At 40.7% G+C, this 27,273-nt stretch overlaps 1 protein-coding gene across 3 annotated transcripts in view; it reads right to left on the reverse strand.

The window, feature by feature from the left end:
• ELP4 (elongator acetyltransferase complex subunit 4) overlaps positions 1–27,273 on the reverse strand; it is a 259,081-nt gene that overhangs the window by 145,423 nt on the left and 86,385 nt on the right. For all 3 annotated transcript variants that reach the window (XM_090032796.1, XM_090032798.1, XM_090032797.1), the window contains exon 7: positions 25,421–25,609. In XM_090032796.1, the coding sequence (XP_089888922.1) occupies positions 25,421–25,609 (189 nt within the window). The remainder of the gene's footprint in view (positions 1–25,420; positions 25,610–27,273) is intronic.

Here is a 27,273-nt window from a genome sequence, read left to right on the forward strand (position 1 = left end):
TAGCGCTTGCCATCCACCCTCCTGCCTCTGATACCACCACAGCTGCCTACGGGAGCTCTCCGCTTGCCACCGCCACCACTGTCTGCAGGCAGTCACCGGACCCCACCCCCAGCCTTCGGAAGCATTCATCATTCACAGGTACACGTATAGACTGTGATGCTTTATTTACTGTGGAACTAATTAGTCTACTCTGCAGCAAAGTGCACATGTAGATGCATCCTGTTTGTAGGTCCATTATTTAATTTTAGAATACAGGCAGTCCTCTATTTACAATGTTTTGAGTTACAACATTTGGCAACACGTTTATAAATTGACACCCTTTTCCAACTTTTTGACGTCAGTTTTGACTTTACAACACTTGATGCGACACCATGCCATGGCAGCAAACAAGTTTGCTGTGTTGCCCATCTCCCTAGAGAACATCTGCCCAAACTTCCTTGGACACTGCCTTTAAGAAAGCAGACAAAACGCCAGAAAAACCTGCAGCCAAGACTCCTGAGAAGACTCCAGCCAAGAACCCTTCAAAAAGTCCAACCAAGAGCCCTTCAAAAAGTCTAGCAAAGTCACTTCAAAGAAGTCTTTCCAAATCAACGTGATTGCTATTTACAATATAAATACATTAATGTAGCTATATTACTAATCTAAAATTGATTGACTACAAAATTCTGGGGTATTTTTGGTGAAAACAGGGTATCAGGCCTTGGTTCAGGAACATATTCCTCATTTATAACATTGTTTCCTATGGGAAAATGGGTTCTGAGTTACAACGTTTCAACTTAAGATGCGGTTTTCGGGAACCAATTGTGTCGTAAGTCTGAGGACTGCCTGTACAGAAAATAAAGCATTTATCCTAAAGCAGTCTGCAAAGCCTTTATACTCTATTCTTGATAATGGCCATAAAATACACATTTAGTCCACTTCATACTTTAGATAGTGATACGACCAAATGATTACCTCTATATACATATTACATGCAGTGAGAATTAGATTATCTCCAGTGTAATGCTTTGTGTTTGCATTGATTCAGAGGTGTAGCAACTTGGCCAGGCACCCAAGGCAGCTGCCATACACAGATGCAATGGTGACTTTTGGTTGCCACTGTACTGCTAACATAACTGTGTGGTTGGCAGCCTTTTTTTTTTTTTGTGTCCCCTTCTCCCAGGTTGGTGCCCAAGGTGGTGGTCCCAGTTGACCTGTCATAGTTATGCTACTGTATCAATTCTAAAATCGTTTCCACACCAAAGACTTTTTTTTAACAATGTATTTGAGATTTAGGGAGAAAAGATTATCTAAATTATCACCATCATAAAGGACAAGTAGAAATGGAGATTTTATATTTGCATACCAGAAATTCTCATATGAAAATAAACAGTTTAATCCAGTATCTAAAAAAACCCAACTCTTAATACAGTAAGCCCTCAGGTCACAATCTCACAAATAAGAAAAAAAATACAAACAGACCCACTTCTTCTAAAATACTGTATTATATTAGTCTATTTGCTTGACTACTGACAAATCTGATATACTTATGGGATGGTGAATGGTTCTTAATGCTATCAAAGAAGAGTAAAAACTTCTGTTATATCCTTCCCTAAAATCTCCACATGCCCTGTTTCCCCCTGAAGTCAAAGAGCTCAGATTTTCAACTACAAATTTATTTTACAGTGAATGGTAAGTTCATGTTATACTGTGTCTTTATTAGAAAGAACATTATAAGTAATTGTTTTGTCTGTTGTAAAAAAGGGCTGCCTGTTATGCTGTACCATAAGTAACTTTCAATATCACAAAAGTTAAGTTAAATATGGAAAGTTCTCCCCTCTGCTTACTCCACTGTTGAACAGAGATGAAATACACTAACTTATGTTTCAGATGTTCTAGCTAGTGCCATTCAACAGGCCAATCAGTAAAAGCTGTGACTTTTGTAAATCCAGAGACCTGGAATTCTAGATGTTTGCCAGACCAAAAGTTCCTCAGTAAGCAGATGAATATCATTTTACTCATGCATATAAAGTATGACTTAGCTATTAACTATACTTTGGAAACTTCCCCATCTGTTAGTAAAGCAAGAAAATATATTTACAGGAGAGGCATTTACTGCTTTTAAGATGTTAATTTTGATAGGTTATATGCTACAAGTGCTACCTTTAAACAAAGAAAGGCATCTTTAAACAAAGAAAGGCATCAACAAGATAATGATACCATGAAAAGCAATAGAAACCACAAAAATAACACCTACTCATGTTGTTAGCAATTCAGGAAAACTTTTAAGAAAACGATTAAATCCATTTTTATTTAGAGCAGCATTTAAGTATCTATATAAAGGTAAGCATGTCCTTAAATTTCATTGGCTTCAACAGGATTTAAGAACATGCTTAAAAGCTCTTATTCAAATGCTACTCTGAATAGGATTGCTTCATTGAAATATGGTCTTCTGTTCAAGTTGACTTTATTTTTGTTTTAAAAATATGTCAAAGCATTCTTCTGTAGTGTACCTCGAGATGAATACATTTTGCATACAGAATTGTCATAACAAATACATATTTGCTTATGTGGCATTGTTGTCAGAGGTCTGCATCTATCATGTATTTTCCAGTTTGCAATATTCAGCACATTAATGTCCAATCAGTGCTGACGTCAGCACACAGATAGTTGTGATGTATGGCATGCTGACATAAACACACAAATCATGCTGCCCCATCTGGGCCTGAAAATTTAACAGAGCTCCAAATCTTCCTCCAGCCTCATACAAATCTCCCTCCTGCTTCTGGCGGAAACTTGGCAGCTCTGGAGATGAGCCAGGACATGGCTAGGAGGGGAGCCAGGAGAAGAGAGATTCAAGGAAGGAGTTTGCTGGCAGCTAGGAGAGGCATTGTTTTAAATTACACAAAAACAATCCTGGAAAGTTCTCAGTGTTGCTAGATACACTGCAGTTTTTCTAAATTAGTTACTTCAGCCAAAATGTAATTATTCTAACAACATGGCAGCAACCCTGTAGTGAAGGCTGGGCTGGGCATTCGATTCTATATCCTACTTTCTGTTCATAATTTTAGCCAGAAATTTTCTATCAGGCTAAACTTGTAATGATTGGTTCTTACCCACAGTTTATTGTTGTTTTTTTGTTTTTAATAAGTCAACCCTAAAGAGAATGCATTTGAAATATGAATGGGAACAGAATATGTTTTAACGTAATATTGTTTTATTAGCTTTTAGGGTACTTTTTTGGAGAAGGGAGAAATCAAATAACTCAAAATTGTTTTGTTTTATTAATTTATTCTCTGCATGTATGCAGCCCTCAGTCACTATGTGTAGATATATATATTTATTTAACTATGCAGTTATGCACTACATCTTGAGATAAATACATTTTACACACAGAACTGTCATAACAAATACATATATGCAGTACAGTATGTGGCATTTAAAATATTTAATAAATTTAAATGATTTACTGAGCACAAATATACATGCATTCTATGGCCAAATAACATATATGGGCATTTATGCTGAAATTTGCATATTGAGATAATTAGGATTTTTTTTTTTTAAACTGGGCTAGACTTCTAGAGGGAGAAATGTATCCAAGCAATCTTGGTTCATCTGGAAAAGATGAACTTTGTCTTATATACCCATCTCCTAAATCCTCCTAGTTCTCCTCTAATTATGAATCTCAATTTTCCTTCCAGATTTCGAACATTTTCCGGATCTTAGATTATCATGAGTGTTAAGTAAGATTTTTTTTTTTTTGCATTGTCCACTGTAACCAATAAGGCTAACTTCTCTTTCTTTGTTCTTCATTAAGTGAAAACTGGTCTAAGAATTCAAAGCAACGTCAACTTTTCTGCACTACACTTACGCTTATTACATATGTAACAGGACAACTAATAATTCACAAAACACATGTACAATGCAGTCCAGTTAGCACTGGGGTGAGAACTTCAGGTTTTTGAAGACTGAACTTTAAACATTTACTTTTTTATTATGTACCCTGCAGAAGTATCATGTGGGCACTGAATTACATGTTGCATTTGAAATTAGGGACTTCAATACAGTCTCATTCCAAACAGCTTAGGAGTGTACTCCAAAGTGTACTTAGGAGGGGCTTTTTTTTTAGCTTTTGCACTTCTGAAAGGTGTTACTGTAATCCCACCATTAATTTTCTTGAAAACCATGTCAGTGTACATACTGAATTTAAATCAAATCACTAGAAGAAAAAGAAAAAAAAAGTGTTTTGTTACCTAAAAAGCTCATTAAAAAAACCAGAATAATTAGCACTGGATTTCTAAAACTGCTTAAACAATGAATTAGCATAAAGTTCATATGCAGCATAGCTCCGGATTAAGACACTTCTTCCATTACTCAAATTTTACATTTTGCTTGTTTTTGTCAGCTGTTTTAAATTGCCAAATTTCCATGTTTCGGTGCAACAAGAGGAGAAATCATCCTTAAAATTAACAACCCATAGAGAGGGGATACTCCCAGAAAAGTTTTCAGATGAAAAGGCATTATTAATCTCCATACAAGGTTGTATTAGAGTTAACCAGTAGGTAACTAATAATCTTAATATTTCAGAGAAATGTATATGAATGGGGACAGTAATAAGAGGAGAGAAGTTTAGGCAAAAGGATCAGTAATTCATCTTCAGAATTAAAAGACAATTTAGATGCATTTTATCCCAGTTTTCATAACAGATTCAAAAGTTGACTGATTATTACAATTAGTTGCTTATTTCTTCTGTTGTATACTATTATAGATCTGAATTAACTTCTACCTATAGCAGTCATAAACCAGCTGTGCTGGAACTAAAATACAGACTGTGTATTCAATAGAACAAATAAGTCTTGACATTTTAAGAAAGGTTGTGTGTGCAATAATATGGTAATACCTTCACAATATACAAGCACTTACCATTTGTCATTACTGCTTAATCCCTAAAGTACAGTTGAATTGAAAGGATAAATTATTAATACTTAAGAAACATGATTAAATTATTTATTGCCATTTGTTATTAATTACTGCTACTGAAATCATAAAATTACCCACAGAATTTTACATCAGTAAAATTAAATACTTTCAAAAGTTGTTCTCCATCACTCATCACCAGGATTTTTTCCAATAATTCATGGATTTTAACAATATAAAAGCATCTTTTTTTAACTCTTTACTGTTTAGAAATACTTGGAGAAATTTCCACTTATAAAAGTATATATAGAATTAACAAGAATTGTACAGAGTAAAAATGCTATATTCTTTCTGATCAAAAGTTGAGTTAGCACTGTCTTGTAATTCTTGCAGACCCAAAATTCCTTCTAATTTCACTCTAATTTTAGTTGCTGAAATAATTCAGGATCAGGCCACTGATACATAAAATATGTACTAGTAATTACATTAAGCAATTATATTATTTATGATTCTTTTTCACTAATGCAATATAGCTAGATGGATACCGGGGAATTTTATGCTTTCAGTGGAAGAGAATAAAGCCAGAATATTCACAGTGAAGACTCAAACAACTAAGTAGATTAGGCTTATTAATAAGAGTGATAAGGAGAATGAAGAAGCTACCATTTGACTGATATATTAGAGTACTATTAATAGTACAGAAACAGATTTTTATCCTGTTAAAGTTTCTTTCAGTAATATTACTACTAAATTAAAATGTATATAGCATCTCTTTCAGGCAGAGCAAAATACTCTGGAAATTCATTAAAACCTGCATAAACTCATATTAGGTAGGCAATGATTACCAAAAAAGGCTATTTTCCCATATTACTGAAATGCTCTTAACTTTGTGATAAGAAGCAGTAGTGAATTCAATAGAACATATTATCACCATAAAACAGATTGAGACAAGAAGTGGAGGGCACAGTGCTTCAACTGAAAATTCTGGATAAATTTCAAGTAAAAAATTAGCCAGATCAGATTTAAGCACTGTGCTTTTACTAAAATATAATCCAGAAGCAGGGCAGGGTGATATCTTAGAGACTAACTTGTTCAGAGAGCCTTTGTGACAGCTTCCTTCAGGATTCTTACTCAATATGAATGGTTAGGACCTTATTGTCATGACTGTCATATCAAAATTGTACCATCTATGAAGTTAAAAAGACTTGTATCATCCTGTATCATCCTTTAAATTGAAGGTCCACATAACTTTCTTATAGTGATTTCAGAGGCCACTGGTGAAATACAGTGAGCTGTGCAGCAAATACATAGAGGCACTGGAAGCTATTACTGAAGTGTAGACATGAAAATACCGCTTCATCTAAACAAAGCATTCCATTAATTGATTTTAAAGTGCTTTTAAATATGATTGATTTAAAATACAGATAAGCACCATAATCTTCATTTTATAGATAATGGAACAGGTATCAAAAATTAAATGACTTGCCCAGGGTCATGGAGACAGTCAACAGTAATGGTGGGGAACAGAATTTAGGTTCCCTGATTCCCTGCTTGAAGCTCTAATTGCAAGAGCACATTATATTTGTTAAAGTATAATGCAAAAAAACTTAGTTTAATTCACAATCAAATTTTTGCCTAAGGTATGCCTCTAAACCTGTTCACCTCAGAGGATACCTGTGTAGAGCTCCTTTGAAATCAAGGGAGCTCTGCCTACTACGATTGCTAACTTATACTAGATTTCTTATTCTTGAGAAGGTAGCATATTAGTAGCAGACTAAACTATGTCTTGTACTGAATTTGGTACTTAATATACAGGAAGTTTAAGTAGTTCAGTTGGTCAGCCATACTAAAAATAGGTATCTGGAGGAAAAGACTGTTTTTGGGGTTTCTAAATGTTTGAAATATATAAAATTAACCATTTGAACAGATTTATTAAAGAATCTAAAGCAACAAGTTTTTCACGGCTTGATATACACATGCAAAATTTCAGATTATTTTTCCAGTTTACCAGTTACACTTTGAAACTGATTTTAGAAACTGTAACAAAAATCTTGAAATGCTTACATTTCAGACTTCATGACTTATCTGACATATTTATGAAACTTCTTGGGAATCATTCACTGTAGAAATAAAAACAAAAGGCCAATATGATAAGGCATCTTTTGTTCTCATTCTGATTGGTAAACAGATTGTAATGAACTTATTTCAGCTGAGATGCTGCTACTTTTATTTAAACCCTGACTTATTTAAACAGTGGACCGCATACAATGCATAAATGATTAAAGGCATACTTCTTGCCCATAAGTAATTATTAATAAGAAAATCTTAAACAAGGCATCCAACTAATGTTTGTGATCAAGTGGCAGGTCAAATATTCTGAAGTTTAATATCAATTTCACTAATCCCTTACTGAATATGAAATTACAGGCTGTCATCAGGAGCAGGCTGCCAAAGCTAGGTCCAGATGGGAGACTGGCTGGGAAAAAAACTGAGATATGTGGGAAATGATGGGGACCTTACGGAAGACATGACTGCTCCCTCTGCTGGCAAGGCCCTCACCTGCTTTAATTTTTAACTAATGACTAGCTTTTATTTAATTATTTAGGATCTAGCTAATAAATAATGCAGAATGTTCCTTCTTCAGTCTGTGGCTCTGTGTTTGTAGTTTTGAAGTTATGGTGCCCTATTTCACCAGAATTTGTCATAGAATTAAGGCTTAGATGGTTAAAAAGGTATTATTACTCGTTTCATATTTTAATTGTATACAAAAAGCAGAAGTATTCTATTTATCCCAAAAAATATTCTATTATTTAAAATATATGGACATTTCATGTTTAATTTGCATAACTTCATATGGCTAAAATTGTCTGATAATCATAATATAAGTAATGAGATAATCAGATTATGAGATAATAAGATAATGTAGAAAGGAACATCCTGTCACACTGACATACAAAACTATGTCACATAAAAAGGGAGTGTTCTTTCACCATCAACGTATCTGTGTTTTAATGCAGATCTTATGTAGGTTGTACGTCAGCGAACTGGGAGTGTAGAGCTAATGATCAGCTTTTCTAAAAAAGGTGGAAAATGTATTCCTTATTTGATTTGCAATATAAGTTAATAGCTGTAGTAAGAACATTTAGTAAAAAATCTGTTTCAGGATTTTGGCCTACAACCAGAACCTCCCAGAACAGGAGGGATCAGCTTTTTTTGCCCACTGTTCTCATCTGAATCCTGGCTGAAATGCTATTCCAGCTCCCAGCTTTCCAGAAGGCTCCATCCCAGGAATCCTCGCCTGCCATTTGGTTTGCTGATTTTAATCTCACAGGACTTTCTTACAGTGGCTCCACTATGCTGAACTGGCACTTGCTTCTAGAAGTGAGTTATTATTAAACTTGTAGGTCAATTGTGGCACTAACAACTCTTTGGAAGCTTTCAGCCACAGTGTACAATTTGCTGGTCTAATTAAATATTAATTCTAAGTGTTACATTTTGTGGCTAAGAGCTTTTATTTTCCATCATCAGTCTGGAAGAGAAAGAGGTTACAAGGCTAATTTAATCTTTTTTTTCCCTAGCATTAAAGCTTAACTACATAGGGCACAAAAACATCATTAAAGATGCAGTGTTCTTTTATATTACAATGATATTGTAATTAATAGAACAGGTTTAAAACAAAAATTGTATCTAGAGACTTCAAGCTTTTTATTCAGCATCATCAACTGTTCGGGCCTAAAATGTTGCTTTAATAAAATACTGAACAAGATTTACATGTTGATCATTTAAAAGAACATTCTTTTATAGAAAATACATATGAAACTGTTTATAAAAGATAAAAATATTTACATATGTTAAAAATATTTAAAGCAACATTTACATGGCATTATTTTTTAGATCCACATGTATATATGATATGATATGATGCATATACTGGATATATTTTTGTGTAATAATATTTATTTTACTTATATACAATAATATAATATAGCAAATATATATGTAAAAGTAATATCACACCACAAAAATGTAACCAGATAAAAGAGAAGTTTGCTAAAAGCAGATAAATCACTTCTCATTTTTGCTTGTCTTTATCTAAGCAGGCTCAGTACATAAGCCTCCTCCCTTCTGCTTCCATGACAGTTGTGTCCATGCCTGGACACTGGGCATTATATTAACTACTTAGTCCAGTAGCCAAAAGATTCCATATGCCTGAACAGATGACTATCTCCATACTGTGGTGGGATATTTAACTATTTAGAAATATATTGCACAAAAGCTTTATATTTAAATCTTGCCTTTTAATTTTGTTTTATGATTAGATGGGGTGAATGTAAAATTAAAAGTTACATTGCAGCTAACTACCTTATAACTATTTACAATTTGTGAATACATTTGTTTTGGGGGGGGGGGGGAATCAGTCTTTTCCGCTTCTTGAAGTGGTGGTAATGGTAGTAGGGTGAGAAGGATTACCTTTCTCTAGACAAATAAATATATTTGAACAAGATATATGCAATATAGATACATGCTTTTTAAATATGCAATATGATAGCCTTTGGTCACAGTATAGCTGAGTCACAAACTGCAACAAAACTGTTTAATTATAGCCATATTTTGGGTGTATATAGTATATTTTATAAATACATATCTGGCACCAAATCAGCTATGGAAGAACTAGTATGCATTTTGTTGTTCATTTACATTAGACATATCAAAGTACGTGGTATTACCATTCCTTTGTGGTTGAACAAGCAATTGTAACAAAAAAAAATTTACTGCAACACAATTTAATTTTAAATCATACATTTATAATCTCTTATACAAGTTTGAAATATCCAAAATATTTGCATACATGAAAATAATTTAGAACATAGCTAATTCTCAATCTGAAATAACTGCCTCATAAATCAGTGCCTCTTTACCCTTCTTTGTAATGGTCATTATTTTAGAGTAGTGTTAACTTAATCTCCAGCCTGTGAGCCAAATCTAGCCTCCAGGACTGCCCACAGATACAGAAATCTGGTGGTGGGGGTGGCAGTGTTAATTGCTCTTCCTCTGCCACTAAATTTCCAGAGCCTTGGGGAGCCCTGTGGGCTGGATAATGTTGCCCTGTGTGATTTAGTTTGGGCCAGCGCACAGGACCATGGTGTTGAACCTGTGGACTGACCCCACACAGGATCTAGCCCACAGACCAATCTTACTCCACTCATTTGGGCTGCAGGGCTAGAATATTAGGCACCACTGTTCTAGAGCATTTCTTATCGAACTGCTCATATATACAATATTACAGAAGCAACCACAAATATTCTCTAACAGACGTATATAAAAGCCTACTATTTCCATCTTTGATTTCCATTTTGTAAAGAATTTAAAAGGGTGTATGTATAGCTTTGGTATAGAAACTCTGATAGATGATTCTGGAACGGATCTCTAAATAATGGCTATATCTGCTAGCGTACCTGAAATTCTAGCCTACATTTTATCTGTGAACTCATAAAAAGTATACTATTCTAAAACATGCAATTATTCTTAGCCCTTGTCTTAAGAATAAAGGTTTCATACAGAGAGAAATTTATAAGCTATAGGAGTCCACATCTCATAATCCTATATTAGTAGTAGGTTCTAAAGAACACTATTGCTTAACTTACTGAGTTTAGCTTCTGAAATACTCAGTTGGAACACTAAAGACTTTCAAATTTTTTCTAAACTGAAACATACTGTAACATGTATTCTCTTCAGTGAATTCAAAGCACCAAAGCATTAATATTGTAGAAGATGAATTTTTAAACATATCAAATGAAATAACGAAAATAACACACTAAACAGAATCTCAGACTCTCAAGAGAAGTATAACAAGGCTTATTCATACTGACTTTTCATTAGTCAATTAATTTCCCTTGGCACATGCTGACTAATACTCCTGATGGAAGTTATTTCCAATGAGGCAGCTTTATGCCTAAAGAGAACCCATGTTTTTAATAAAAGAACTGAGCTGCTTTCTTTAAGAACAAATTCATATATTAACTTATCTAATCAAAATAGATTAGAACAGCTGCTTATTCACCTGACAGATACAGAAACTGCCATAAAAACTACTTACAGATTTGTAACCATTATTTAATATTTTGGGGAAAAAGCTGACACTGGATTTACAAGAAAACAACTAAACTATTCCTACTAAAAATAAAAAGAAGGTAAGAGGAAGACTTTTTAGGTCCTACCTAATGCTTTTCACCAGTGCCTCTCTATAGTACCAACGTCCTTTCTAACATGCTAGTGCAGAAAATTTTTACATTAATTTTAGACTACAATGTACTGATTATCAAAATGCAAAATAAAGCTTTTTATAAGATGACCATTTTTATCTATAACAATGTTAAAAACAGGTAATTTCCTCCTTTCTTCTGTACAAGTTTATATAACCAGTGCAGTGTATTTTCAAGGAGCAACTGAATGAATTGATAAGTAACCTCCCATCAACTATTTTAATCACAATTCATAAGTATTTCACTATTTATCATGTGACAGATGGTGTAGGCAAAAAGTGCTTGCAACCAGTAGAAAATATCAATGAAGTAAAAACTGTCACACATCATGAGAATAAAATTTATAATTGGGTAAATTTTTAGTATCCTTTTTCAGATTTGTCTTCCAACATAATGAAATCTAAAATTCAAATTGTTCCCTTTCTCAAGCATTCACCTTATCATTAGAAAGCTCTCTTCTATGCAGTACTAAAATATAATCTACCATCTTTGTTATATTATCATTTTATCCAGCAACTCTGAAAAACAGGTAGGAAGCCAGATTCTTTGAAAACTGTGTGTCATATATTGCAAAACTTAGAGCCACCTAAAAGTTGTAGTCTTCTGGTTACTTAAGACTTGAGAATTCTTCGGAAACCTCAGAGAGACGCATTAAATATAGGTGAACATTCAGTATATCATGGCAGATGAAGTTCAAAGTTGACAAATGCAAAGTAGTCAATAGTTAAAGGGATATTTAGAACTACTCTTCACCATTACTGGGGTCTCTACCACTGAAGGAAAAGAACTATGAAACGGACATCACTGTCTCATACTGCTCAACGTGGGTGTGCTGACGGTTAAGAGCGCCAATAAGAAATGTTAGAATACATGAATACTTGGATAGACAAAAGTAATGGAAAAGTATATAAATAAAGAACATGAAAAATAATTATGAAAGATTGGGACTGGTTTAAGAAGTTGATGAAGGAGCCATAAAATATAATCAGTATCATAAAGAAAAGATAAATTGTATAATCCTGTTTACTACCACATAATTCACAGATAAGTAAATAGTATACAAGTTTTCAGAGCTTTGATGGAAAAAAATACCACTTAAACATACCCTTGGTAACAACACATTAAATATGCATACAAAAATACATTTGAAAAAACAAGTTTTCATTATTGCGATGTCTTTTAAAGAAAATTTTATTTACTTTTGTAATCCACTACGAAACCCCAGCAACAGAATGGTGAGTAGCTGAGTTGTGAGAATGTGAGCAGCTGCTGTTATTATAACTAAAGGTCTGTCTACTGCTTGAGCCTGAGAGACCACATGTTTGGCTGTCCTCTCATCTTGCCATCCTCACCAATTAACTATTAACATGGAGGGCTGTACACATGCTCTCAGGGGCTCTTTAACAGGCTTCTTGGAGAGTGGAACAACTACACAGCAGGGCTCTGGGAACTGAGTAATGTGGGATATAAGGAACCCTCAACAGCTTTGCTTCTCCTAATGACAGTTCACTCTGTATTTTAGTGCTTAAAGAAGAATGTATGAAGTTTAACTATTTCCAGAACTGTTTAATGAAATATATTAGAGTAGATACCACTGAATAAAAATAAAATTTATTTCCCGCCCCAGCCCCCCCCCCCCCGGCTTACTCAAGCTTTTATTGTGGAATAGCTGTTATACTGGATAGCAAAAGTTACAGGAAAGTAGCATAAATGAAATTTTATATCAATTCCAACTCCAAAAAAAATCAACTGAAATCCATAAAAAATAAACCAAGTATATTATTGTTTTTACTTAAAATGTGCAATTTTTCTGTATGTACAGCACAACAGAATTTCTACCTAGTCCTTAAATGAATACATTTTCATACACAGCTCAGATCCAAAGTTTTTTAGTTGTCATTCCTGATGCTAGAAAGATTAGATTTCAACCTTGCTTCTGCAATAACCTCACCATTTCCCTTCTCTTTAAAATTTCCTTAAGAATGTGTTACTGGACTACAGTAAAATTAAACATTGCAAGTTACAATATGCTCAGGTTTAACTGATCTTATCTGTATATCCTTTACTGAATATTGAGGACTAAATATAGAAAGCTGATTGGATATTGGTGTAATTCCTTAGAACATATACACCAGAGAAAATATATGCTGGGGTGAAATACTGCTCACAGTGGACTTGCCTGGGTATAATTCAAGGCAAAAGGTACTGTGGCGGGCCAGTAGGGGGGCGCTCCAGCATTGAGCCACCCACCTCACTGCGCCTGACCACCTTCCAGGCTCCGAGTGCCTCCCTAGGGGTGCTTCGCGTCCGGCTGACCTCCTTCCTGGAGCACACTCGCTAGCCTGGCGGTTAACGTGTGCTGCCACCACCCCAAGAAGGGACTCTCTCGGCCCTGTGTCCTCAGGGAAACACAGGCCTAATAGTCCAACGGATACTCCACCCAGTACAAGCACTTGGGGCACTTCCCCAAGTCAGGGGCCAAAAAGGAAAGTCTCCCTTAGTCCACAGACCTAAGGGGCCTCTTAGGCATAATTTAGACCCACCCCTCAATAACTTTCCTACACCGGTCACAAAGGAGAACTTTATTGATTACAGGGGGTAGGGTGAAACTAGGGTACAAGATAGAGCAATATCATAGAAGTCCCATAGAGCAAAACAGTCTGGCTGAGGTAGCCTCTTGATCACGCATCTGAGTTACTGCCAGCTATATATCTAATCAGATCTCGAGTAGCTTACTCCCAAGCATCATCCAGAGGCTGTTGGAGATTCCCTTTGGAGGCAGGCCATTCCTAGCTCATGAGTTATGGGGGAGAGAGCCAGTTTCAGATGGTAAAGCTCCTCTCTAAGTCTGAGTCCCCCGCATGGATGCTGCCCCCTCCTCCTGGGCAGTCTGAACTTATATAGCCCCTGTGACCTCATTCACCTGGTCCAATGGAGGCCAGCACCTGTGGCCAACCAATTTGAAATATATCACTAGTTGCTGTGCAGACTCTAGCCCACCAGGTAGATGCCCCTCACCCAGGTAGGTGATAGCAGTCACGCAGGCAGCGGGAGCAGGTTACCCCCTTCCCTCAGGAATGTATCCAGCTCAGGTTACCTAAAGAGATAGGGTAAAGGTGTGTCTCCTTTGCTGGACACATTCTAATCAAACTGTCACAGAGCAGAGATTTTGGGGAGAAACAAAGGTGCCTTCCCCCCCCCTCTAGCTTTATAGATCTATGGGTACAAGTGTGTTTGGAAGGGTTGCCTTTCACACCTAGAAAGAAATTACACAACACATAATACTGACCCTAACAATAACGCATATAAAACATGATAGCACATTAAGGAACTCCCCCACCAGAGCTCTCTCAGGCGGGTCTGAGTCCATTCAACCCACTACTCGGAGTCCTTTCATGACAGGGCATCTGCTATCACATTCTGGCTTCCCTTGATGTGTTCAACAGTGAAGCTGAACTCTTGAAGCTGCCAGGCCCATCTTTGAAGCTTGGCATTGGTGTTTTGCATTGTCTGTAACTACTGCAGTGGGGCATGGTCCGATAGGACGGTGAACTGCTGCCCCCATAAATAGGGCCTCAGCTTGTTCAGTGCCCAGATGATTGCCAAACACTCCTTGATAGATGATAGGTTCCGCTCCCGAGGGATTAACTTCTGGTTTAGGTACCCCACGGGGTGCCGTGTCTCTTGGTGCTCTTGTCTGAGTACAGCTCCTAGTCCTGAGTTGGAGGCATCCGTGGCTACGTAGAATGGTTTATTACAGAGCGGTGCCTTCATGATCGGTTATTTACCAGGGCAGCCTTTAGGGTGTCAAATGCTTCTTGGCACCTCTGCTTCCAGACCACTGGATCAGGGCTGCCCTTCTTGGTCAACTCATGTAGGGGAGCTGACGTCGCTCCAAATCCCGGGACAAACCGTCTGTAACATTCAGCCAGGGCAAGGAAGGCTCTGACTTGCTTCTTGGTTTGTGGAGGTGGCCAGTCTTTAATGGCCTTGATCTTGTCCCACAAGGGAGCAATATGACCTCCACCGACCCGATGTCCCAAATATACCACTTCGGATAGTGCCCACTGGCACGTTTTGGCTTTCACCGTAGGACCAGCTTGCTTGATCTTGCTTAACACAGTGGCCAGATGAATCAGGTGCGATTCAAAGTCCTGACTGAAGATGGCAATGTCATCGATGCAAGCCATGGCAAACTGCTCACATCCCTGTAGCAGGTTATTAATCAGTCTTTGAAAAGATGCAGGAGAGTTGCACATACCGAAAGGTAGAACCATAAACTCATACAGTCCCACAGGTGTGGTAAAGGCGGACTTGGCTATGACATCCAGATCCAGTGCCATTTGCCAGAATCCTTTCGACAGATCGAGAGTAGAGATAACCTTGGCTGGGCCCAGGCGATCAAGCAAAGTGTCCATCCTGGGCATAGGGTATGCATCAGGGGTGGTAATAGCGTTCAGCTTCCGGTAATCCACACAGAACCGGATGGCCCCATCCTGCTTCTGGACGAGTACCACCAGGCTGGCCCAGGGACTCACTGAAGGCCGGATTACCCCTAACCCTTCCATCTCTGTGATCTCTTGTGTTATTTCTTGCTTTACCTTCTTGTTAACTGGGTAAGGTCTGGAGTGTACAGGGCGATGGCTGCCCATGTCTACAGAGTGTACTGCCAGGTCTGTTTGACCTGGTTTGTTGGAGAATACTGTCCCACAGTCTTTGAGTGCTGCAAGCAGCTTGTCCTTGTCCTGTGAGGGCAGATGGTCCGGTAGGCGGAGTTTCTCTATTCCTGCCTCTCCATCCCAGTCACCATACATGACCGGCTCCTCTGGGTCCTCAGGTGATCCTTCTACTGAGGAAATCCAGAATACCACATCACCTCTATCAAAGTATGGTTTAAGCATGTTCACATGAACTGTCTTAGGCTTTTTCCCACTCCTGGCCACTACATAAGTCACATCATCCAGCCTGACCAGGATAACATGAGGACATTCCCAAGCAGCTTGCAGCTTGTCTGTCTTTAGTGGCAGGAAAACTATAACCTTATCACCTCATTCAAAGGTACGTAAGCAGGCCTTATCATCATACCAGGACCTTTGCTTCTCCTGGGCCTGTCCTAGGGAGTCTCGTGCCACTTTCATCATTTCAGTCAGCTTCTGATGAAAGTTAAGCACATACTCCACCATGGAGGTTTTTGTGGAAGGGATTTTCCCTTCCCACTCCTCTCTCACCAGATCCAGTGGACCTCGAACTCACCTCCCAAAGATCAACTCGAATGGTGAGAACTCAGCAGACTCCTGGGGCACCTCTCAACAGGCAAAGAGCAAATGCAGAAGTTTCTCATCCCAGTCATTGGGGTTAGAGTCCACGTAGGCCTTTAGCATACCTTTCGAGGTCCCACTGAACCTCTCTACTAGCCCATTTGTCTGAGGGTGGTAGGCTGTGGTCTTGTGGTGTTTCACCCCACAGCACTCCCACAGGCACTTCAACACCTCCGCCAGTAAGTTTCCACCCCGGTCAGTCAGGATCTTGGAGGGAAAACCCAGCTGAAAGAAGATCCTGGTTAGGGCACCAGCAACCACAGATGCCTCGGTGGAGGTCAAGGCAACTGCCTCTGGGTACTGAGTTGTGAAATCCACTAGAGTCAGGATGTATTTCTTCCCTCTATGGGTCTTATGCCTCAGAGGGCCCACAATGTCTATCTCCACTCTTTGGAAGGGTTGATCATTGATAGGGAGGGGCTGTAGGGGAGCCTTTCTCTTGTCCCTGCTTCTGCCCATCCGCTGGCATGTCTCGCAAGATAGGCAGTAGTCCGTCACATTCTGGGCAATTCTGGGCCAATAAAAGTTGGCCTGCAGCTGCCGGCATGTCCGTTCCCTGCCCATGTGACCAGCACACAGTAAATCATGAGCCATGTTGTCTGTACTTACGAGGTACTATGATCTGGCAATGGGGTTCCCAGGTCTTGGCATGGTTCTTTGGTACCCACAACCAATAGAGAAGTCCTTTATCACAGACCACCTTTTCTCTCTTCTCTGGGGTGAACTCTGTTTCTTATTCCTGAACCATCTGCCAGAGGTTCTCCAAGCTGGGGTACTCTAGAACCTCCTGCTTGAACTCCATTTGCCCGGCTAAGCAATCAGCAGGGAGTTTGGGTGCTCCTGCAGGGAGTGCACCTTCACACTCAGGGACTTCCTTGGACTCCTCCCTGAGAGTCTCGCCTCCCTCTGCCACTGACAGACTAGACACCTCCCTGGGACTGTCACTTAACCCACCCTCAGGGTTGCTAGTTCCCTCTGGGACTGGTGTGTGATCACCCTCCGCAGTGGCCTCTGTGCTGACAAGAGGGGAGTTCCCCAACTTGTAGGTATGGTGCAAGTTGTTCCTCCCCAGGTGCATCACCTTGCACTTGTCTGTGTTGAATCCCATCCTATTCACATCCGCCCACCCTTGTAACCTGTCTAGGTCTGATTGAAGCCTGATGCTTCCTTCTAGTGTGCCAACATCCCCCCACATTTTAGTGTCATCAGCAAATTTGAACAAGGTGCTTTTTACCCCCTCATCCAAATCACTGATGATGTTGAACCTGTAGTAGCTGGATGTTGAAGATGTAGTACCTGGTCCACCTCCCGGTGCAGGAGTTCTAAATCAATAATACCCTGTCCCATCAGGATGGGGACTGGAGCCCCTTCGAACACACCTAGTTCTGTGCCCATCGCGCAGCCTCTCCACTCTATGGGCGGACGGGTTACCTGTACCTCAAATGGGAGAGACCCCACCCCTTGAATGGTAAGGGTCCTCCCCGGGATTACATCTGCAGTTGAAACAAGGTTGGCAATGATTAATGTCACACTGGACCCTGTGTCCAGTTCCCCAATTAGGGTTCTCCCATTTACCGTTATCTTGGTCTGGTGAGAGGCCATCACCTCCTCTGGGTTTGTGATCCTGTAGCAACAGGTACACTCCTCAGAGGGTCTTCGGGTCTTCCCCCTCACTGCTTACAGCTGTTGCATGTCTGACAGGCTTGGGTTTGTTGCTTAGCTTTGGGCAGCTGGGCTTGATGTGGCCCAGCTCCCCGCAGTTACAGCACCCCCTCTTTTCCAAATTGGGTGGTTTGGTCAAATCAGGGGCCTCCTTACTCTCGGTCTGGGACGGCCCCTTTTCCCCTTTTGGACCTGGTTCTCCCTTCTCCCCTCTTTGGAACCGTTTCTGTTCCTTCCCAAAGTAGGGACGCTTCTTGTCTGGACCCTCATGATTTAGCAACAGCTGATCTGCAATTTCAGTGGCCTCTTGAATGGTTTTGGGGGCCCTGTCCTTGACTAGGTTTTTAATCTCCCTCAGACAGCAATAATAAAATTGGTCCAGCGACACAAGGTGGAGCAGCTTCTCTCTATTGTCAGCCTTGGCTCTGTCTGCCCATTTAAGGAGTGCATCCCACACCAGGGCCACAAAATCAGCCATTGTCTTCTTGGGTTGTGGGCGGATATTCTGGACTTTTTTCCAGAAATAATCCGGTCCTAACTTGAACCTTGAAGACATGGCCTTTTTAAAGGCATCATAGTCACCGGCTGCATCCAAGGGCAGGCTGTTCTGGACCACCAACATGTTGCCTTCTACCAGAGCAGCCATGTACATCATGAAGTCTTCCTCGGGCACCTTCCACCATCTGGCTTGCCTTTTGAACATGCTGAGGAATATGTCAGGATTGCCTCCAACTTGGTAGTGAAAGAAGGCTAGGGAATTCGGTTTGGGGTGTCCCCTGGGCACTCGTGGAAGCCTTGTCTCTCCCCCGTTGGGCTGCAGATGGAGTACCTCTAGTTTGTGCTTGCACATGGCCTCTGCCTCTTGGCGCTGGGCCTCCAGCTCCACCTTTTTCAACTCCAGCCCATACTTGCACTTGCTCTCCTGCTCCCGCTCCTCAGCTTCTAGCCACATCTGGTACCTCCAGTGCTCCTCCGTAAGGGGTGATCCCTTGGAGGGTTGTGGACTTGGTGTGCGGGGATGTGATTCTGGGGAGTGCTCAGGAGTTGCCATGCATGAAGAGAGCTCTGAGGCTGAGTCATTGTCGCACAGGAGTTTAATCAGCTCTTCCTTCTTTAGCCCTTTCTTCACTTGAAGGCCTCTGCTTTCACCAGATCTCTTAGTTCGGGCACGGTCATTTGGACAAACTCGTCTGCCATCCTGGCTACGTACACTATCCAGTTGACCTGATGCCATATTAGAAATTGTTTGCTCAAGAGATTTCAGAGACTCTATTCCTCTTCCTAAATTATGCTTCTAATACAGCAGGGTATTCGGATCCCACCACTACCACCATGTGTAGTGGGCCAGTAGGGAGCGCTCCAGCATTGAGCCACCCACCTCACTGTGCCTGACTACCTTTCAAGGTCCGAGTGCCGCCCTAGGGGTGCCTCGCGTCCGGCTGACCTCCTTCCTGGAGCACACTCGCTAGCCTGGCGGTAACGTGTGCTGCCACCACCCCAAGAAGGGACTCTCTCAGCCCTGTGTCCTCAGGGAAACACAGGCCTAATAGTCCAACGGATACTCCACCCAGTACAAGCACTTGGGGCACTTCCCCAAGTCAGGGGCCAAAAAGGAAAGTCTCCCTTAGTCCACAGACCTAAGGGGCCTCTTAGGCATAATTTAGACCCACCCCTCAATAACTTTCCTACACCGGTCACAAAGGAGAACTTTATTGATTACAGGGGGTAGGGTGAAACTAGGGTACAAGACAGAGCAATATCATAGAAGTCCCATAGAGCAAAACAGTCTGGCTGAGGTAGCCTCTTGATCACGCATCTGAGTTACTGCCAGCTATATATCTAATCAGATCTCGAGTAGCTTACTCCCAAGCATCATCCAGAGGCTGTTGGAGATTCCCTTTGGAGGCAGGCCATTCCTAGCTCATGAGTTATGAGGGAGAGAGCCAGTTTCAGATGGTAAAGCTCCTCTCTGAGTCCCCCGCATGGATGCTGCCCCCTCCTCCTGGGCAGTCTTAACTTATATAGCCCCTATGACCTCATTCACCTGGTCCAATGGAGGCCAGCACCTGTTGGCTGTCGGCCAACCAATTTGAAATGCATCACTAGTTGCTGTGCAGACTCTAGCCCCTCACCCAGGTAGGTGATACCAGTCATGTAGGTAGCGGGAGCAGGTTCCTCCCCTCCCTCAGGAATGTATCCAGCTCAGGTTACCTAAAGTGATAGGGCAAAGGCGTGTCTCCTCTGCTGGGCCCATCCTAATCAAATTGTCGCAGAGCAGAGATTTTGGGGAGAAACAAAGGTGGCTTCCTGCCACAGGTACTATATCATATGTAAAGAGAAAGCAGAAAATAATAAACATTAAAAGACCCACTCCTGCAAGTCATAGTCCTTACTACCCTGTATAAATCATCATCGCTGATCTGTCTTTGAATCCTTGTCAAATTTAAAAGAAAAATAGTCTTGATATGTCCCTGTCAACACTGTTCAGTGGGTAATTATGTAATAGGTCTGTAAGAATCTTTAATAGAAGTGGGTGTTAGGCCCCTCAGAGATGTTAATTCAAACGTAAAATGGGATCTGAGGAATTTTATCCCAGATCCGAAAAATCGTGCATAATGACAAGCCAGATATTCAAGATTTTGCATGGCAGGACATATGATTTTTGGGATCTGGGATCCCTTCACAGACCCAGAACTTTGTCACATTTTTAGCCCATCACGACTATTTCTATATTACTGACATCATGTCCATACCTGTCACAAGGGTGATAAGCCCTTTTTGTTTATGTAGTACATTGCAGGTGTATTATTTTTTTAGGATCTGCATTGTGGAGTTCATAAAAGCAACTGGAATACCTTATATCTAATTTGATTAACCTGAGGTCTGATACATGAGATGGGACCACAACCCATTTATTTATCTTGCATCTCACCAGGCAACAGACTGACCTTAGCCAGGATTGTAAGGACCAGAGCTTAATTTTGGCAAGTAGAATCATGAAAATGCATCTTTCGTTTGCCCCAAGGCACAGTAGCCAGGACACTCATCTGGAAAGCCAGAGGTCCTCAGCCACATTCACTGAGAGGGGATGTGAACTTAAGTGTCCCTGGCTTCTCAGCATAGCACTCTAACCACTATGCCACAGGTCAGTCACTACCCAGCCCTTTTCTGAAGCTCCTTTTGAAGCTGAGCCATTATATAGCCGCTGGAAAAAAGGATGGAAAAAAGTGAGTAAGTGCAGGGTGGCAAGAAGCTTCTGCCTCACTGGGAGCAACATAAGCATAGGTATCCCCATATGGTTAGTCACAGTCCAGTCTTCAGTCTGAGGAGACAGAATGATAGCATGGGTGTATGGTCCCCTATGGCCTCAAAGGATATAGCTAACTCTCACTGTTTTAGCCAACCCATGGCTATTCAGTGAAAAGCCCTGAAAGAACAGATTTCTAATTGCTACCATCTTCTACTGACCGCAAGAGATGCAGTTACTTAATTGAGTATAGTGAAAAAATAGAGGCAGGGAATGAGGATGAGAAATACATTTTTTGATGCAGTGCTAAGGCATACACTAATATTTCCTGCTCCAGAACTAGCAGTTATCCCAGTGCAGAAATAATCTCCAGGTACAAAGTGAACTCCTTTAGCATAATATCCATCAGTACAGTAAGGAACAGACTAGCTAAATGTGGATGCCTGAACGGCCACTGTCATTAAAGAATGTGTCTCTGTTATCACAATTGCAGCACAGTACTTTTTATGTGAATCTTTATAAGAGATCCTTAAGGTTTATCCTCATAGATATCTTTTGCCCTTTCTCTGTGGATTGATACTGAGCTAGAAGTACTGGCTTCTGTGCTCAGAACTTATTTTGGTAGCATGAGCTTTTGATACTGGGGACACTGACTTTGAGGTTCCTGATGCCAGATTTTTCTTCAACGCCAAAAATTTGTCGCTGCTGGTTTCTTGTGTCACGTGCCTTATTTTGAAGGTTACTTGGATACTGATTTCATTGAGACTGTTTCTGGTACTGGTTATGTTTGGGTTAAAGTTGACTTTCATCGTTTACTCTAACAAGTTGTGCTTAAGACAGACATTTCATGATTTGTGCACCTACAATGAGACAGAATGGCATACCATACACTGATATTTAAAATGTGGCTTTTGCCCAGACCAAATTGGTATCACTGTGGTCGTCTGTGGGGATGATGAAAGTCTTATCGTTCTTATATGAGCATCTCCTTCCCCAACTCCCTTCCCTTTCTATATTTGACAAATTAAGTAGGAATTCCCTAACATGAAAATGGTAGGCAAGTAGAAGAATTGGCAAATGCCAAAGAGTAGCAAATTAAAGTTTGCCATGTTGGTGTCATGAGCGGCAAGAGGCAATCAAGGGATGGCTGTAGCCACCTTACTCTTTATGCCCTGGGATGAGAACAAAATGAAGTGTAGGGTGCATTCAAAGCCCCAGTGGAAAATACTGCTCAAAAGACTTAGATCTCACACACAGAAGTGTATGGACACCTTCAGTGAGATTCATAAAAAGACAGGTGAAGAAGAATCACAGTTATGAAACTGCTGAAATACTTTCCTTTCAATTGAGACACATAAGCACCTCTCAATATGTATCCAATCCCTATGCATTATAGCTCAGTTTTTCTATTAAAGTAAAAGAGAGAAGGCCAAGTTTCCAGCTTCGTTTCTTCCTTGACTTAATATTTTTTTCCACAAGGTTGCTTTGCATCTCAATAGGTAGAGTTGGATTTAGAAACAAAAGCCCATGGAACACATTTTGTTTCTGTACAAATGGTGCACTATCCAAAACAGATTCCATTTTTTTTCCAATGGCAACATAAGCAAAATAATATTGAGTAAACATTCCAGCGTCCTGACAGATAAACATAACTCAAGTCAAATTTCAGTGTTCTGTTTTCAGATAGTATGGATCAAACTACCACAATGGTTGTCGGCTCTGGATTTAGGATCCAGATACCTTATTCGGGTGGGGAGAACCCACCTTCAGACCGACCACGACCTCTTCATTCGATAACAGGCAAATTTATTGATACACAGTGATAACAAAAAAAGAAACAATACAATCAAGCAACTCTATATATCTACCAAATGGTAGGGCTGCCATCAGAGTCAAAGTACATCTGGTCAGGAAGCAAGCTGCACTCTGAGGCTCTTTCTTAGGTGTCAGATGTCAGCATAGCATGTTAGTAGTCTGGAGGTGGGATGCCATGGCCCACAGCATCCCTCCAGTGGGGTGTATGAAAACGGGCTGGTCATATGCCCTTGGTCCATGGTGGCCTCGGGGGCCCTTCCCAGGGGACAGGGATGGGGACCCCCTCTTGGAGATGAGAAGGAGAAGGAACCCAGGTGAGACAGGGAAGGACGGAAGAGAAGGAGGGACAGAACGGAAGTGAGGGAAGGTTAGAAAGGAAAAGAATGAGGGGCAGGGAGGGACCCTTTGTTAATCTCAAGTCTCTGCTTTTGTATTCTTTCCCTCTTGATGACTCCTGATGACTCTTCATTTGTGGCTATTTCTGGTTGGCTGTCTCTCTGTGGTTACACATCCATGTAGCTTTCCAGGCCTTTTCCTAATTTGGTCTGTTCCCCTAGAACCTAGACTCAGGCCCCCCTCTGCTCTGGGGCCTTGTAACTGGTGTCACTTATCTTGTGTTATCGGACAGTATGGTACATACTTCCTTGATTTCCAGGCTATTTTCTAGACTGTGTCCTTGTTGTGTTAGACAACTTGTCTGCCTTAAAGGCTATGATTTCGTGTTATGGAATGCCCCCTCAATTCTCAGGCTGTGCCTATCCATTGGCCTTGTTATACTAGACACCCTGTCTGCTTCCAGGGCTATATGGAACTGTGTGTGAAACCCAGGCTCTTATAAATCAATTAACCCCTGCCACCTGTCTTGAACCCTTTTAATGCATATATCTATAAGTCAATTCCCAAAAAACCAAACCTTTAAATAATATTTTCAAGCCAACAATGGTTATGCAATTTGAATAAATGAAGAGAAGTTGTGTGGCTTCAAATTTGCTTTGGCTAACAGGCACATAATAGCAATCATATTACAAATGTAACCGATATCATATTTTATAAAAATCCACAGTACATTTCATTACGACATGACCAGTATTGGAAGACACCGTATTTGACTTCTTTATCAGTGTTCTTTGTAACCCGACATCACTCAGAGTATAGGACTTTGCAGGAAGTTCCTGGCACCAGTATTCCCTTTATAAATTTCAGTTTATACATATCAAAGTCACATAAACCACACATTCATGGATTTAAGCCAATTTTATATTCAGGGCATTCCAAATAATAAAGCTATTTCTCGTACACAACCTCTCTGAGAGAAAGCAATGAAATTATGTTGTAAGTCAATTTTAAAACACAAGAAGCTAAAAAATTTTCAGAGGATGTATTTACACATACACTGGACTGAACAGTAGACTAATTTGGTGTGGTGTAAAGTGTCACAGTCCACATGTGCAATGCTATTAGACTGCAGCAAACTAATTTTCACTGCTGTAAGATAGGACTGCCAGGGACAGAACTATCTTATGGTGGCAAAAATAAAGGCGCCTAAACACATGTATAAACACTGACCCAGGCATATTCTAAGTCTGGTCAGCACAGGCAGCAGGGGGCCAGACCCCTGCTTGCTACCTAACCACAGGACTCTGCATGCTCGTGCACCCTTGTGCCCTGGCCAGCTCCTCTGCTACCCAGCACTGCCTTCTGGAGGCCGGGGCTGACCCCCTGGGTCCCTGGCTAGACCAGGGCTGCTCCAACCCGCTCAAACCACTGCGGTCTTAGGTGCAGCATCTGCACGTGTGCCCTGGACCCAGCAGTTTGAGCACTCACATATGCCATTAAGGTGCCATGATAAACCCTGGCACAAACTGTGCTGGATTTTATCACATCACCTTAATGGTAAGTGTAGATGAAGCCAGAAGGTCTTAAATTGATTTTACCTTCTTGGTGTACTCAAAAAGCTTGTGAATTACTGTTACTTGCTAACACCTGCTGAAAGTTAAATTCAGCATTTAAATAATACTATAGACCTTACTGACTATCAGAGGAAACTAAAATGTGTGGTAAGAATTTCATTTAGAAATCAATTTGCTTTTGCAGCAAAACAAATGCAACAGAATTCTATTTTCAAAACCATTCATAACACTTCAATCCTTTTGCTCACCAAGCATCATTTTTATGTATAAGTAATTATGAAAAAAACCCAACCATAATATTCTGACCTGGATAAGATGAGCTGGCACTGTGATGATGCAAGCTGACAAAGACATTCTGAGGAGACTGCGGAGAACGTAGAGAAACTTTGTGAGGCTATAAATATCTTCTGGATTATCAGTGCAAGAAATGTCTTCACCCCACAACACTGAACCAAGGTTCTGAATTCCTATCCGCAGAATATTTTTTTGTTTTTTCTAATGAAGAGAAGAAAAAAAAATACTTAACTGTTACTTACAATATTAACGGTAAAACTCCACACCACTTTGGCAGACAATCTTCAGAATTCTTGTAATATATAGTATTAGTATCCATAGCAACTAGTTTGAAGTTGACTCATGACTGTATAAGAGGATCTGGAGAAATAGTAGTACATTAACAGCAATTTTTGCATCAACAGAATAACATGCCAAGTTTGATGATCAAGTGCTGGTGTAATAGCTGGCAGAGAAATTAAAAGCAAACCTAATTTGATTTTTTTGAGAATGCTCAGTTAAAAATGAGGTAATGTTCTGACAGAGAACCTTAAAAAGTATAGCATGGCTTTTCCTAATGGGAAAAAAGTGTTAAGAAACGTTCTTCTCCCTTTTGTAGTTTGGAGGGTTTTCTGGGAATGCGAGAATACAAACACTACATTCAGACATTCTCTCCTTCACCTTCTCTTTTGCTGCATGCATACTGCTTGCTTCTTGCTATCTGTCAGTTTGGCTAGGGACAGACATTACACATAAACCGGTTTAAGTGATTAGAAACTGGTTTAAACCTGTAACAGAACAGATGTTCAGTACACATAAACCAGTTTAAAAATGGCTGAAACCAGTCTGAGATAAACCTGATTGAATGTAGTATCAGACCTAACTGGTTTAAGCACCGTTTGTTCCAGACCCCTTGCTGGTTTAAGATGAACCAGACTCCCTCAGCATTCGGGCATGCTCTCTGGGCTGGGTGGGACTCTGCTTCACAGCAGGACTGGTCCCTCCCCTCTGCTCCCTGGGCAAAGCTCCTCTGGCACAGACTTGCAGACAAAGCAGGGTCTTCTGGCTTCTCCATGCCCCACTCTCCCTCCCCCTTGACCACTTGCTGCTTAAGTAGGTATCCCTTCCTTCCCTCTCCCACAGCACGGACCATAGCCAGTGTGTGATATACTAGCAAGTGTGGTATACTAGCAAGTGCTATATAAGGTTCTGGCAGAGACTGCAGACACAGCAGGGTCTGCTGGCTTCCTCTGCTGTACCCCCCTTGCTGCTCAAGCAGGAAATTACCCCTCCCTTTCTTCCTCCCTCCCTCCCATCTCCCACAACATGGACCCCAGCCCCATGGACCCTAGGCATGTGGTGTGCTAGCCAATGCTGAGAGGTGTCTGTGTGTGTGTGTGTGTTGCCAATTTCATTGGGACAGGCAGGTAGACAGAACATGACTTTTGGAGCTAATCAACAGGTCACCCCGGTAAGCTGTTTAAGAAGAGTTTGAAGTAATGGGAAAGAGGCTATTGTTTTGCCAATTGGGGGATAAAGACTCTTATTAGCTCCAAACTACCTTGCTCGCCTGTCAATTTGTTGCAGACAGTCTGACAAGCAGGGAGGGAGATTGAAAAGCTCCGTATCATCAACAGATGCATGCATTGCACCCCCACCCACTCTTGCCTCATAGTGCTAGCAAGGGTCTTGGGTCTTGACAACTCTCCCACCCCTTGAGCAGCCAAAAGGGAAAAGACTGGAATGGTGCAGGCAGACCTCCCTAATGAGAAAGTCCTGCCGGGGCCTGGCCACGTCCCCCCATCAGCTCAACACTGTGCAAGGGAAGAGAGGGCTGTTCTAGTGCCCCCCAGCTTCTAGCTGAGCCACTGCAGGCATGTGCCTGA

This window comes from Crocodylus siamensis, chromosome 2 (assembly GCF_052110815.1).
Source record: "Crocodylus siamensis isolate JL-2025a chromosome 2, ASM5211081v1, whole genome shotgun sequence".
NCBI classification, from domain to species: domain Eukaryota; kingdom Metazoa; phylum Chordata; order Crocodylia; family Crocodylidae; genus Crocodylus; species Crocodylus siamensis.